The sequence below is a fragment of the Salarias fasciatus genome, chromosome 18 (assembly GCF_902148845.1).
Source record: "Salarias fasciatus chromosome 18, fSalaFa1.1, whole genome shotgun sequence".
NCBI classification, from domain to species: Eukaryota; Metazoa; Chordata; class Actinopteri; order Blenniiformes; family Blenniidae; genus Salarias; species Salarias fasciatus.
The window spans coordinates 6,327,371-6,340,733 of NC_043762.1; the positions used below are offsets into that span (position 1 = coordinate 6,327,371).

General features: G+C 49.6%; 1 protein-coding gene across 3 annotated transcripts in view; it reads left to right on the plus strand.

Annotated features, from left to right (window-relative positions):
* adgrl2b.1 (adhesion G protein-coupled receptor L2b, tandem duplicate 1) overlaps nucleotides 1-4,688 on the plus strand; it is a 99,483-nt gene extending 94,795 nt beyond the window's left edge. For all 3 annotated transcript variants that reach the window (XM_030114534.1, XM_030114532.1, XM_030114533.1), the window contains one exon: nucleotides 3,633-4,688. In XM_030114534.1, coding sequence (XP_029970394.1) covers nucleotides 3,633-4,489 — 857 coding nt within the window. In that variant the 3' untranslated portion in view covers nucleotides 4,490-4,688. The remainder of the gene's footprint in view (nucleotides 1-3,632) is intronic.
* The last annotated feature ends 8,675 nt before the right edge of the window (nucleotides 4,689-13,363 follow it).

The following is a 13,363-nucleotide window of genomic DNA, read 5'->3' on the forward strand; positions in this document are numbered from 1 at the left end:
TTAGAGTCAGGCGGCGCTGAACGGCAGGTGGATTCCAGTCCAATCGCCGCCGTGGGAATGCGACACCTCGCGATGCGTTCAGGGACCCCGTGGATCTTCGAGGCAGGTTTCAGACAGTGAGACAGCATGTGTACAGGTTTAGCAGAGCAGCAGCAGTTTTTTTTTTTTTTGATTCTTTAATGAAAGGTAATAAAATGTGAGAGAAGAGTGATCAGATTCCATGATGAACTCTGAGACTAAAAGGAAAACGAGACGATCTGGATCTGGATCTGGTTCTGGATCTGGATCTAGGTCTGGTTCTGGAGAGTTTCCTGAAAGAGTCTTAGACCTCGTGTCGACATGAGCAGAGGATCTGAAGCCTGTTTTTTAAAAGTCCCAACCGAGAAGCTCCTGAATAATGGAGCAGGGCGGCGCCGCGTCCCGACGTGCGCGCGTTCGATTCCGATCCGCGTGTCGGACGCATGTTCGAGGCTCCGGCCGGCGGCGTCCCGGACTCCGGTGGAAGTTGTGTGAGCCGCTCTCTGGATGGATGCGTGTCGACGTGGAGATACAAAAATAAAACTTGAAGGCTGTCGGAGGTAAATAATTAAAGAGGCTTTAATAAAACGGCGCGGCGCCGGGCTGCTGATACGGAAAGGCTTCACTGGAGTCGGATCAGCACCGCAGATTAAAGGAGACGCAGAGGCTTCAGCGCTTTAAAGCTCCCAGGTTCAAAACACTGTTTGTTCGTTAGATTAAGAAAAACAAAATAACATGCTGAACAAAATATTTTGGATTGGAAGGTAAATCTCCGTTACCTGTTTGAATGGATGAAATGAAACTCTAAAGAAATCTCCACAATCTCGAGTTGGACGCCGGTCCTTCAGTCATTCTGACGGCGGCGGACTGGCCTGATTGGATGTGGACTGACGTGTGCAGTGGAGTGCACTGCAGTGTCTCTGTGTCTTCAGGTTTAAGTCTGATCTGCATGTTAATGTGGGCTGAAAACGAGGCCTTTACCGTCCCGCTGGGACGGAGGAGGAAGAGGAGGAGGAGGAGGAGGAAGATGACGATGCTCAGTGATGCTCTGCAGTAAAACAGAAAACTCCTTCGGAGCGTCGCATTCGACTCGACTCACGTCGGCCGTGCAGCACGAACAGGCGTTCACGTGTTTGAGTCCGATAATCCTCCTGCTCCGTCGGCTCCTCGCAGCCTTTGATGTTGTTTTTTTTTTTTTTTTTTTTTTTTTTCCTGACACGCCGGTTTGAAGACGAAGCGTTTCTTCTCCTTTGTGTTCCTCAGACGGTCTCATCAAATCAAACTTTAGCCTCCTTTTCACCTCCGCGCTCCGCCCCAAACGCTAAATTAAAGTCGTGCACGTGCGCGTGCACGTGTGTGTGTTTATTAAAAGATGAACTCCTGAGAGAGAAAAGCGGCTCATGAAACTAAAAAATGGGTCAATTAAAGGAAGCGATGCGGGAATCGGCTTCTCTGTCTTAGGCTCCGCCCCTTTTACCCAGCCAGTCAGTGCAGACCGCAGCCGTTAGGAGCCGCCTGTGATTGGCTGAATTGCTGCGTCGGTAACGGCGCTCCGAGCCGGGCTAAAACGCAACTTTTTTAGAAACGCAGCTGCATCGGTTCCAAAACGTTTCTCTGAAACGCCTTCGCCAGTTAGCATTAGCATATTTCAGACAGGAAGCGCTTGCTAACCGACACCTTTAAACACATTTTTAGATTGTATCTTCAAAGAAATGCAGTCGGTCCACCAGCAGCTATGCTTCTTCTTCTTCTGTACTGCAGGAAAAACGCTACAATAACTCACCACGCCACCTTGTGGTGTAAAACTGAACTGACGCTAGCTGTTTGGCTAGCTTTGAGCCTGTTGTTTGACTTTATTTGTTCTTTAAATTGAACATTTCCAGTTGAAATACGTGAAAGCTTAAAGCTTTAGATTAGTTTTCCCATGTTCCCAGTTGAAGTGCATGTTTTCAGCTCCACCCTCCCCGGCTTTGAAATTCCAGACATTGGAAGGTGTTCTCCTGTGACGTGCTTTACTCTGGAGGGTGGTGCTGTGGGTGGGGGTTGGGGGGGGGTGGAGACCTGTGCTTGCTGCTGAACCCTCTCACCTGCCGGGTCCCGGATTCAGTCGTCCTTGATGGGTCCTTGAAGCCGCTCTGGTCCTGCAGAGCCTCAAACTCCTCCTCCTCCTCCTCGCTCAAACCGCAGCGGGACGCACTGAATCCGGACTCAACGTGACCAGCTTCACCTTTTGTCTCTTTTGGGTGATTTTGTTGTTTTCTGCTGCAATTCTTTAAAAAAAAAAAAGAAAAAAGAAAAAAAGAGAGAAGTAAGAAAGAAAAAAAACCACGCATCTGTTGTTTTACTTTTTTTGCAAATCAGCCGTTCTTCGGCCAGATAGCCTGAGCAGACACACTTGATGTGAGTGGTGGTCAAAGTGAGTCATTGCAACCGTGCCTGCCTGTCGTGGTGTGTGTGTGTGCGTGCGTGCGTGCGTGTGCGTGCGTGTGTGTGTGTGTGTGTGAAGTGGCCGGCCATCTGTGTTTGACATTACTCTTTTGTCTTGCTTTCGGTTAACAGGTGGAATGTTTTATTCATCCGTTCACGTCAAAACGAGCCTCCATCCGCTTGGATTTCTTTCTGGGCTTTTTTTTTTTTTTTTTTTTTGCCCCTCCTCTGCTGCTGCCCCCCACCCCGCCCCCTCCTCGCCCCTCCACCCCCTCGCTCCGCCGTCCCTCCCCCCCTCCCGTCTTTGCTCGGTTGTGTATTTTCAGTTTGAGAGTCATCGTTTGTTCTCACGTCGGAGATATTGCTCAGGATAATCTCCCAGATAATGAGGAATTGGCAAGCTGGGAAGCTGATCGGCTCCTCTTTTTTCAACATGTCCAAAAAGATTGCAGGTTTTTTGTTTTGTTTTTTTTTTTTTTTTTTTTTTTGTTTTTTGAAGAAAAAAAAGCAGTGGTTTTGATGAGGGAGCGTCCTGAGCAGTATCCCGTCTGCAGCCGGGCGAACGAACGTCTGACTCCAGGAAACTTCTCAAAAACAGTCCATCCTCTCTGAAGATCCGATCTGCTGTTTCACCTCAGAAACCTGAAGAAGCCTCGCTCTTTAGCCTTATAGCGTTAGCTTAGCATTAGTTTCCAAGTCATTCAACGCTCCATTCTACTCTTTCTCTCTCCAGAAGTCGATTGATCAGCTCTGTGCTCCCTCGCGTTGTCTCGTTTCCTAGTTGGAAGCGTTTCCATGACAACCAACGTCTGTAAACAAAAACCGTTTTCCTCATGAAAGTCCTCCCCCGCCTGCAAAGTGTTTATTGTGATGCGTTACCATGACAACCGATGTAAAGGAGCAGCTGATTGGACCATCATCACCACATCGTCGTCATGTTAGCATTAGCATTAGCCATGCCCAGTAGCGAATTGGGGGGGGGAACTGAGACGTTTCTAAACGCTGCAGTCTGAGCAGAGAGGTTCAGAGAGGATGGCGGGGGTCCGCTGGGACCAGCAGGAGGTTTCCTGGTGCCGCCGTTCCGCCGCTCCGCTGCATGTGGATGTCCCGTGGTGGAGTTTTGGAGCTTGGTGGTGTTGCTGGAGTAAAGATGGCGTCTGACCTGCTGCTGTTGCGTCTCCCTGCAGGACAGCACTCTCTGAGCAACAGCCGGGACCTGAGCGCCATGGACACCCTCCCCCTCAACGGAAACTTCAACAACAGCTACTCCCTCCGGGACGACGACTATGAGGCGGTGGGCGTCCGGGCGCCGGGCGAGCTGGGGGGCCTCAACCTGGACGACGCCGCCTTCGAGAAGATGATCATCTCTGAGATCGTCCACAACAACCTGCGGCCCCGCGGGGGCCCCAAAGCTCGCGACGGCCCCAGGGAGCGGGAGCGGGCCCCGCCTCTTCAGACCAGGGTGACGGTGGACCGCGGCGGCGGCGGGAGCGGCAGCGAGGACGACGCCATCGTGGCGGACCACGCCGAGGCCTCGTCCCCGCAGCAAGGGAGGGGCCGGGGGGGCCACGCCACCCTGGAGCTGCTCCTGCACCCCCACCACAAGGAGGCGCTGGAGGCCCCCCTCCTCCCCCAGAGGACTCACTCCCTGCTCTACAGCGCCCAGAAGGCCCCCCGGCGCCCGGAGGGGGGGGGCCACGGCTCCGAGACTGTTCCTGCGGCGGAGGACGGCGGCTCGCAGTCGCCCGGCAACAACAGAGACTCGCTCTACACCAGCATGCCCAACCTGAGAGACTCGCCCTCGCCCTCCGCCTCGCCGTACCCCCCCGAGGAGGAGGGGGGGCCGTCCCCCTCGCCCCAGAGCGACGGCGAGGACGCCTATCACAAAAGCATGCCGGAGCTCGGCGACGCGCCGCCGCTGTCCTACTACCACATAAACCGCGGCACCAGCGAAGGCTGCATCGCCCCGCCCGGCGGCGAGGACTGCGCCCCCGAGGGGGAGGCGCCCCCCGACGGACAGATGCAGCTCATCACCAGCCTCTGAGCGGCGCCGCCGCCGCGTCTCCGTTCTGCTTCCACGAGACCCGACGGGCAAATTCGGTCGATGTCACGAGAGCCGGGCGACCCCAGGTGACCCCGGGCGACCCGGCTCCGCACTTCCTGTCTGAATGGACACGCAGGAAAAATGAATGATACCAGACTTTTGCACACAGATCATCATTTCACACACACAAACACACACATACACACACAGACAAACTGTGAGAGCTCAGAGAACAAGATGGCCGCCGTGCCGCACATGCTCTGCCTCCTCTGAAAAAAAAAAAAGCAAACAAAAAACAAACAGTGGGAGGGGCGAGGCGGGTCGTGGGCCTGGACTGGCGGGGAATTCTGGGCCTTGTGGGCGGGCTGGGGGGGAATCTTGGGCCTGGAGTGGGGACGGGGTGGATTATGGGCCGGGAGGGGGGGCGGGGGGCTTTGCAGGGTCTTTTTAGTCAGAACTAGAACTGCACAGTCAGGACTGTCAGAGTTAAGAAACCACTAATTCAGACTCAGGCCTTATATTTTCTCTATTGCACATTTAACTGTTGTCCAAGTAACAGCTGAAGAAAATATATTTTGCTGTACCACTAGTGTAAAAAGTAAAAAAAAATAAATAAATAAAAAAAAAAACAAGGAAAAAAAAAGAAACCATTCAGTAGTTATGCCCTTTCAATGTTAATATTTCAGACAAGGTTAATCCAAATGGTGCAAATGTGCTTTTTTCCTCTCACACTTGACTTGTTGTATGTTTGAAAATGAAGAAAAAAAAAGTTTGGAGAGAAATCAGTCTATAAGAAATCATGACATCATTGAATCATGACATCATGGATTCATGATATGCAGGTGACATCATGAAATGAAGACAGCATGGAATCATGACATCATGAAATTACAACATGTAATCATGAATGACATCATGGAGACATGACATGGAGTCATGACATCATGGATTCATGGTATCATGAAGACATAACATGAAGCGAAGACACCATGGGATCATGACATCATGGAACCAGGACATCATGAAATCATGACATGGCATCATGGAATCATTACATCACAGAATCATGACATCATCACGACATCACGTCTCAGCTTGTGAAGTGCTTCTTTTCAGTTCTCGCCTGTCGGCAGTTTCTTCGTCACGCACAGATCGACAGAATTGGATCCTCATGTAATTTATTTTTTAAAAAAAAAAGAAAAAAGAATTGGTCAGATTTGGAGACTTTGTGCAGTTTCTTTTTTTTTTTCAAACTGACATGTTTCATCCTTTTTGACACTAATTAATTTATTATTAACTGTTGAGAAAAAAGACGGAGAGATTAAAAAAAGAAACCTGGTTGGGAAAGTGTGAAAAAGTTGTTGCAGCACTGATTCGCTTCATTTCTTCTTCCTTTTGTAAGAGCCCATCATCAGCTGATATTTAATTCAACTCCTGTTTGATATCAAATAAATGTGAAACTTTTTCTTGTTCGCAGACGTCCGGCTGGTTTTTCCTCGCGTGTCGTTGACTGCACCGACACGGTGGAGTAGTGGTTAGCACGCTCCTCCCAGGGTTCCCATTCTTTACTGACTGTTGTTTTATATGTGATGGATGTGGATCAGTGGGTAGAGCAGGTGAGCTCGGGTTGATTCCCATCTCTGCTCAGATCATATCTGGAAATGTCCTCGGGCCCAGCAGTGAACCAGGTGGAACACCAGAGGAGCAGTAAGGGAGCGGTAGGGGAACGCCAAGGGATAAGGACACCGAGTAGATCTGTTCGCATCCCTCTGTTCTCTGTGAGGATGTGTGTGTGATGATACTTTTATTGTTCTATAAAATATAGAAGAAAACATTCACTGGTTGTGTTTTCATAGAATGTCTTCAAAACATGAAGCTTTTCTACAACCAAAATGATTTTCCAGCCGATAATCTTCATGTCCTTTTTAAAACTGTAGTGAAAACTTTGTCACAGTATTTCATATTTCACATTAGAATCAAGTCTCTGGGGAAAAGTTCAAGCTCACATGAATGCATGTAGAAATCAGATGACAATAATCACGAATTTCACGTTTGTTTTTGTCTCTTTTGCTTGAAAACTGCCAGACAGTCGGAGAACGTAATGAAATCTCCTCTCTTCTAAACTCAATCCAGAAAATCTTACAGCTGTGATCAAGCCCTTCATTTCAGATGGGCTGTTCGGTTCTCAAAGCCCGGTTCTTGCTCTCAGACCACCCAGTGAAGTGAACCGCCACGCTTCCCTGTGGAACGAGTCTCTGGAAGCTCGAAGCTTTTCGATGAGACTGATTTGAAAGGAGGCTGAATATTGGTCACACCTCAAAGCTTGGAGGGATTTCATTTCAGTCAGCTTGGACCTCTCTCCACCCTGATTTGTCTTAAACAGCCGAAATTGTTTTAATTGGCCAGTTTTCAGGTGTTGTTGGTTCGGAAGAAGGATCAGAGTTTGATTCTCAAGTAGATCTCAGTGAAATGTGGTTTCGGTTCAGTTCCAGGCAGTCGAGTCTGAGATCTCCTCTCAGGATTCATGAAGGAGCAGAGAAGAGAAACAGCCAGTCGATTTTCACTGACATATCAGATCATTTCAGCGTCTGTTGAACTGAAACCATGTGGAATATTTGGAAGAAAAATCCCAGTTTAGTGTTAAATACTCTCAGACATCTGACATGTGATTTGTAAACATCAATCTGAAAAGTCTGAAAACAGCTCGTTGTCAATGAAAACTTAAAATCAACTGATAATACTGTAGATTAAAATTAAAGTGACAGAGGGGAAAAAAAAAAGGACTTAAAGATTCAGACTGATCGCAAACCCAACATCACTGTCTGATTCAGCTCCAATGCAGTGGTTGTGGTCGTTAGAGCCCCGCCCCCCTCAGGGACGTATGAGGACACGACCCATGTGCGCGTGCAGCTGCAGGTCAGTGACAAAGACTCACTCAAGGTAGGACCCTTTAAACTCTTCCAACGTAGTCCAGCTGCAGGGTTCAGTCGGTTTTAAACATCCGAGCGGGAACGAGGCACGCTGCGGGAAGTCGGTCACCAGTTAACACGGAAACCAGTTAATCCGGAACACCTGCGTGTTTCAGGGAAGGAGATGTTTAGTTTCAGGTGTTAAACAGTTTAATATTCTGAAGGTGTGTGTGCCCTCCATAATCTGCTTTTATCATGGTCTTTAATCATTTTATCTGTTGTAAATTGTTTAATTAGATGGCTTGAAATACGCTGTGGCTAGGATTTATTGATAAGAAACTGGCAGATATGTCCAGTAATGATTTTTTTTTAAAGATTTCTTTACTCCAGAAAAAATCCCTTTTTGACAGAAATCCCGCTCTGCAGTGAGATAAGTGATGAGATGTGGCTGGATGCTCTCAGATGCATGTCAGTGTGAAGTAATTTGCCTGTGAACTTGAGTGTGTTTGTGTTTGTACCGGGAGACGTCTCCTCATCCAGGACGTCTGTCCTCATTCTGTCTCTGCGTCTCCTCTGAGCGAGGCGCCCATCGTCCCTCTGCAGAGTCCAGCCACAATGAGGGCTGCGACGGCAGAAACTGGAGCTCACCTGCTCATAATTCACTCTGTGGATGGGTTTTCACGGCAGTGAAGAGCGGCGAGTCGAGACGAAGAGAGAAAGGCCTCCAGCCGCCGCCGACCCGCTGCTTCAGCACGTTTAACATTTAGATCGACTCGGCCGTCGTTTCGGGCGTTTACTGGGCTTTATGTCTGATAGATTCACTGAGTTTCAGGCAAATTTGGGTTTTTAGACTCTTTGCAGACGGAACTTTCTGTGAAGTTTGAGAGACTCTGGTTTTGACCCGACTGTTGTCACAGTATTGAGGTGGTTTTGGACTTCAGGGGACCAGTTTGAGTTTGAGATCAGATTCCGATGGGAGAACAGTTCCACAGTCTGTGGTCATCGTCCACGAACCCGTAGAGCCAAAGCAGAGTTTGATTAGAGAACATGAACCTACCGAGGACCAAGAGACTAGTTCCACTGAGAAGCACGGTGGAGGCACCATCACACTGTCAGGCTCCTCTGCTGGTCCACTTTCTCGGGTCCAAGAGGACCGGGTTCCACTCGGTCGGCTCTGGTTCTGGATCCAGTCTGTGGTCTCTGGTTCTGGATTCCACCCTACTGATTGTTTCCACTGAGCCGATCGATGAATTGATCCGAGGCTTTGTGCTGCTCTCAGTTTCACTCAGGCGTCTTTGGCTCTTGATCATGTTGTTTGTTTACTGAGTTCTTTGTTTCCTCTGGTTTGTTTGTTTTTAAATCAAATTTCTTTCTTCAGTTTCATTAAATTCCAGAACTTTCTTTTTGTTCAGAAACTATTTGAGAACAAATGGTCTACTGGAGGATTTCTTTCTTATGTAGATTCTGTTGGTTTTACAGGTTCGTCTGATTCCATACGTTCCATCGATTCAGTTGATTCCATCGGTGCTGTTATCGATGATTCCATCACTGCGTCTCTCCACAGAGTCGCTGCTTTTTGATTTTGATGTTTTTGGCTCAGTTTTGTGTTTTTGTGCGTTTTTCCACCGGAGGACCAGAAGACGGAGCGTTCCGCTGCTGCCGGTAGAAAATCCCGGTGGCAGTCAGTTTCTCGAGACGAGCCGTGATCACGTCTGATCGGCGCCGTGCGTCTGAAAGCCCTCATCACATCGAGCAGACGACCGGTGAGCGAAACGCCGTCGGATTTACCAGATTTACTGCTCAGTTTGTCTTTCATCCGCGGTGTCTCCAGGAGTGTCAGGCTGTCAGTGACCACACACACACACACACACACAGAGCAGGCTCTGGGTGGTGTGTTTCATCAAGCGGCGCTCGGTGCCAGCTTGCTGTCAGGAGACAAAGCTCTGAGTCTGCTGCTGCTGCCAGGTTTGAGCATCAGCCTCTCGGGTTTGCTCAGAGGCATCCGGCAGCCCAGAGGGAGACACACATACACACACACACACACACACACACACACACACACACACACACACACACACACACACACACACACTGATCTGTCTGTAAACCACACACACACACACACACTGATCTGACTGATCTGTCTGTAAACCACACACACACACACACACACACACACACACACACACACACAGACACACCGACCCGGCACAGGCCGCCCAGGGTTCAGGGTTAACGTCACACTGATGCTAATGAGTCAATCGGAATATTGATTTAAACATCAACAAACAGACGTGATTGGACGAATTGATCACCTTCACTCTGGACCAGGGCTCCGGGACTCGACAGTGAGAACGAGGGAACGTGGTTTCATGGTTCACGGTCCAGCCCTGGAACCAGTCCTGGACCTTGACTCGACACGTTCAGACACTTTCTTCATTTTCGAAAATGTGCATCATGTGCTCATCCATCAGTCCTCTTTAACTCTTTTTATGACCTTTAACCTTTCTTCATCACTTGCGGTTTCTCTCTTCCTGCTGTGCTGGAGGGTTCTACTCTGAGTTCTACTCTGAGTTCTACTCTGCTTGATTCTTTCCTTCCATTAATGAACCAGAGGTTTTACTTCCTGATGAATGTTTACCTGAGATAACAGCTGATCGCTCTCAGGCCAGCGACACTCTGTCTTTATATTTAATATTCATGCATCTGCCCATCCATCCATCCATCCAACATCCAACCACCCATCCATGTCTCAATCTATCATCCACCCACCCATCAATCCAACATCCAGCTATCTATCCATCTATCATCCAACATCTATCCACCATCATTCAACCATCCATCAATTTATACGTACATACATACATCCTCCAACCATGCACCCATCCATCCATCCAGCCATATCTCAATCTATCATCCATCTGCCCATCAATCCAGTATCCATCCAAAATCCACCCATCTATCAATCTATCATCCGTCATTCATCCTTTCATTCATCCATCCATCGGTGCTTCAGCAGCCTTGGAACTCGCCTCTCGTCTGATCTATTTAAATTATTCCGCTGCAGTCCCAGGAGGCTTTCCCCCTTGGCCTCCGGCCCCCCAGAGGATTCCTGACCCTCTCTGAAACCCAGAGGAGGAATGATTTCAATATTTAGAGAAGAAAAGCTTGTCGTTTTTATTTTTTTCCCCCACTTCCAGGATTATTCAAATGCTGCTGAGTTGAAAGTCTGTTTCTTCTGGGAAAAGTCGTCCCGGTGACCTTTAAACTTTACCTGCTGCTGCCTCCAGGGGAAGCTCCGCCCCCTCCTGCTTTGAAAACCGCCGCTTCTGATGATCCCACTGACTTTTTCCTCTTTTTATCAGCATTTTCTTCAGATTCCTCCTCTTCAAAGAGAACGGCGCAAACCTTCCACCTAACGCTGCCAGTTGCCGTCGTCCGGTCACAAGCACCACATTGCGTTAGCCGCGGCGTGTTAGCTGTGTCGTGTTAGCCACGTTGTTTGCCGCAGCATGTTAGCCACGTTGTGTTAACCACATTGTGTTAGCCACATCGTGCTGGCTGCAGCCTGTTAGCCACATTGTGCTAGCCACGGCTTTGTTAGCCACGTTGTTAGCCACTGCGTGTTTGCCACATTTTGTTAGCCATTTTGTGCTAGCTGCTCCCTCTTAGCCAAACCGTGTTAGCCGCGGCATGTTAGCCACATTGGGTTAGCCATGGCGTTGTTAGCAACATTGTTTGCCGCAGCATGTTAGCCACGTTGTGTTAGCCACGTCACGCTAGCTGCGGCCTGTTAGCCACATTGTGCTAGCCACAGCGTTGTTAGCCACGTTGTGTTAGCCATTTTGTGCTAGCTGCTCCCTCTTAGCCAAATCGTGTTAGCCTCGGCTTTAGCCTCGTTCTGTTAGCCACGTTGGGTTTTCTTTGCTAATGCCCTGAAAAAAACAGAAAGTTGTGGAAGTTTGTTGGAGATGAAAGTGCCTCATTTATCGACTCATCTGTTTCTGTTTGCCGGCAGAAGCCGGGGCCTCCGCGCGGGGCCAAACGAAGGCGCGATGCTACGCCGTCCGAGAAGACATTACCGTGTTTTCATTTGGAAGCGTTTGATGTTGCAGCCTCTGGTGATTTGGACATTATTTCATGTCCATCATCAAAAAGACATCAAACACGCTGCTGCATTCAGAATCAGATCACAGAACTGCAGCCGTGTGTGTGTGTGTGTGTGTGTGTGTGTGTGTGTGTGTGTGTGTGTGTGTGTGTTATGAATTCTGCTCCTCTCTCCTCCAAAGTGAATCCGGCGTTCTGTTTACAGAATCGATGCTTCGCCTCCAACAGAAAAACACATTATTCTCATTATCTGAAAAGTAGAAAGCAGCCAGAGTTTCCATTCGGGGTCTTTGTGCTCCAGTCAGACCCGGGGAGCCGGAGCGCCGCGGCGCCGCGGCCGGCTGACGTGTCCTCGGGGCCTTTGGCTCGACCGTCTTCACATGTGGCTCTGCAGCCTGCAGATAAAGGATCCGCGTCACGGCTTCACGCCGCGATCCGGTTGACTCTCGGGTCGGGAATTCCCGGCTCCTCTGGAACAGAAAAGTGGGTCGCGCCGCGTTCCGCCCCAGAATCCAGTTCCATTTGTTTACACGGTGCCAGTTCAGCATAACATCTCCCACCGAGCAACAATAACACAGGAGCGGCGCTGACGACAGCGGCGAGGAAAAACCCACCGACCTCAGAACCTCCAGGAGGACGCAGACGTTCCGTCGATTTGCAGGTTTTCATTGGAAACAGCTGTAGTGGAAGGCTCACACACCGAGGGTCACAGAGCAGCCGGGATTCAGACCCACAACCTTCAGTCAGTGCAGTGAATCAGACGGTACCGGATCAGAGTCTCTGGGTCAGGGATGGAGCGCCGGCCCGAGGAGGCTAGCTTTAGCAGCAGGTTGGAGCAGGTGGGGTCCTGTAGCCCCGCCCTCTCGGTGCCGGCGCAGACGTCCAGGTGGAGCCTGGAGGCGGCGTCACCTGAAGCCTCCTCATCCAGGAGCAGCAGGAAAGAGGAGGCGAGCTGCAGAGCGCCTCTCGTCGCTCCGGCTCTCCGTGTTTCGGGGTTTTTGGGGGAAGCTTGTTAGGAAACCAGCCTCCAGACTCCAGCAGAGCAGAATATCAGGACAGATTAAGACTTTCAGGATTACAGTAATCTGCAGAGTCCGTTGAGTCCAGCTGAGAGGAGGAGTGTGATCCTGTTTCTCACCACAGGGGGAGGGAGGGAGGGGGGCGGGGCGGGCGGGTGTTTGGGTATGGACAGAGCTTCAGAGGACAGTCGACGGTCTCCTGTCACTCACACCACAGGGAACAACCACTGGAAGGATGTTTTCCCACGGTACTCAAACGCAACATGAGATGGAGATAAATCAGGAGGTGGAATGGGTGGAGGAACAGGTGGGGGAGGAGGAAGAGGGGGAGGAGGAGGAAGAGGAGGGGAGGAGGAGGAAGAGGAGGGGAGGAGGAAGGATCTGGATCTGAACTAACCGGACTTCAAACGTCATGATTTCAGTTTCCAGACATGAAGCAACAGCTGTCATCAAGACATGATGCTGTTCTGTCACTTCAGCTACAGTGTGTTTGTGTGTGTGTGTGTGTGTGTGTGTGTGTGTGTGTGTGTGTGTGTGTGTGTGTGTGTTTCAGCTCCTTGATTCCTTCAGGATGATCGTCAGACTTGAGGCAGATGTTTTCCTGATATCTCTGAACAGAAACACATCTGTGTCTGCTTTATGTAGACACTTCATCACACACACACACACACACACACACACACACACACACACACACACACACACACAGAGCAGATAAACTTCTGTAACAAGCGGCTTTCCTCCGCTTTCTTCTCAGATGTTTTCATATTTCACTGCATTCTGTTTCCCTTTATTTGAACTTTATTTTGAAATTTCAGCTCACCTTTCTACAGAGCTTT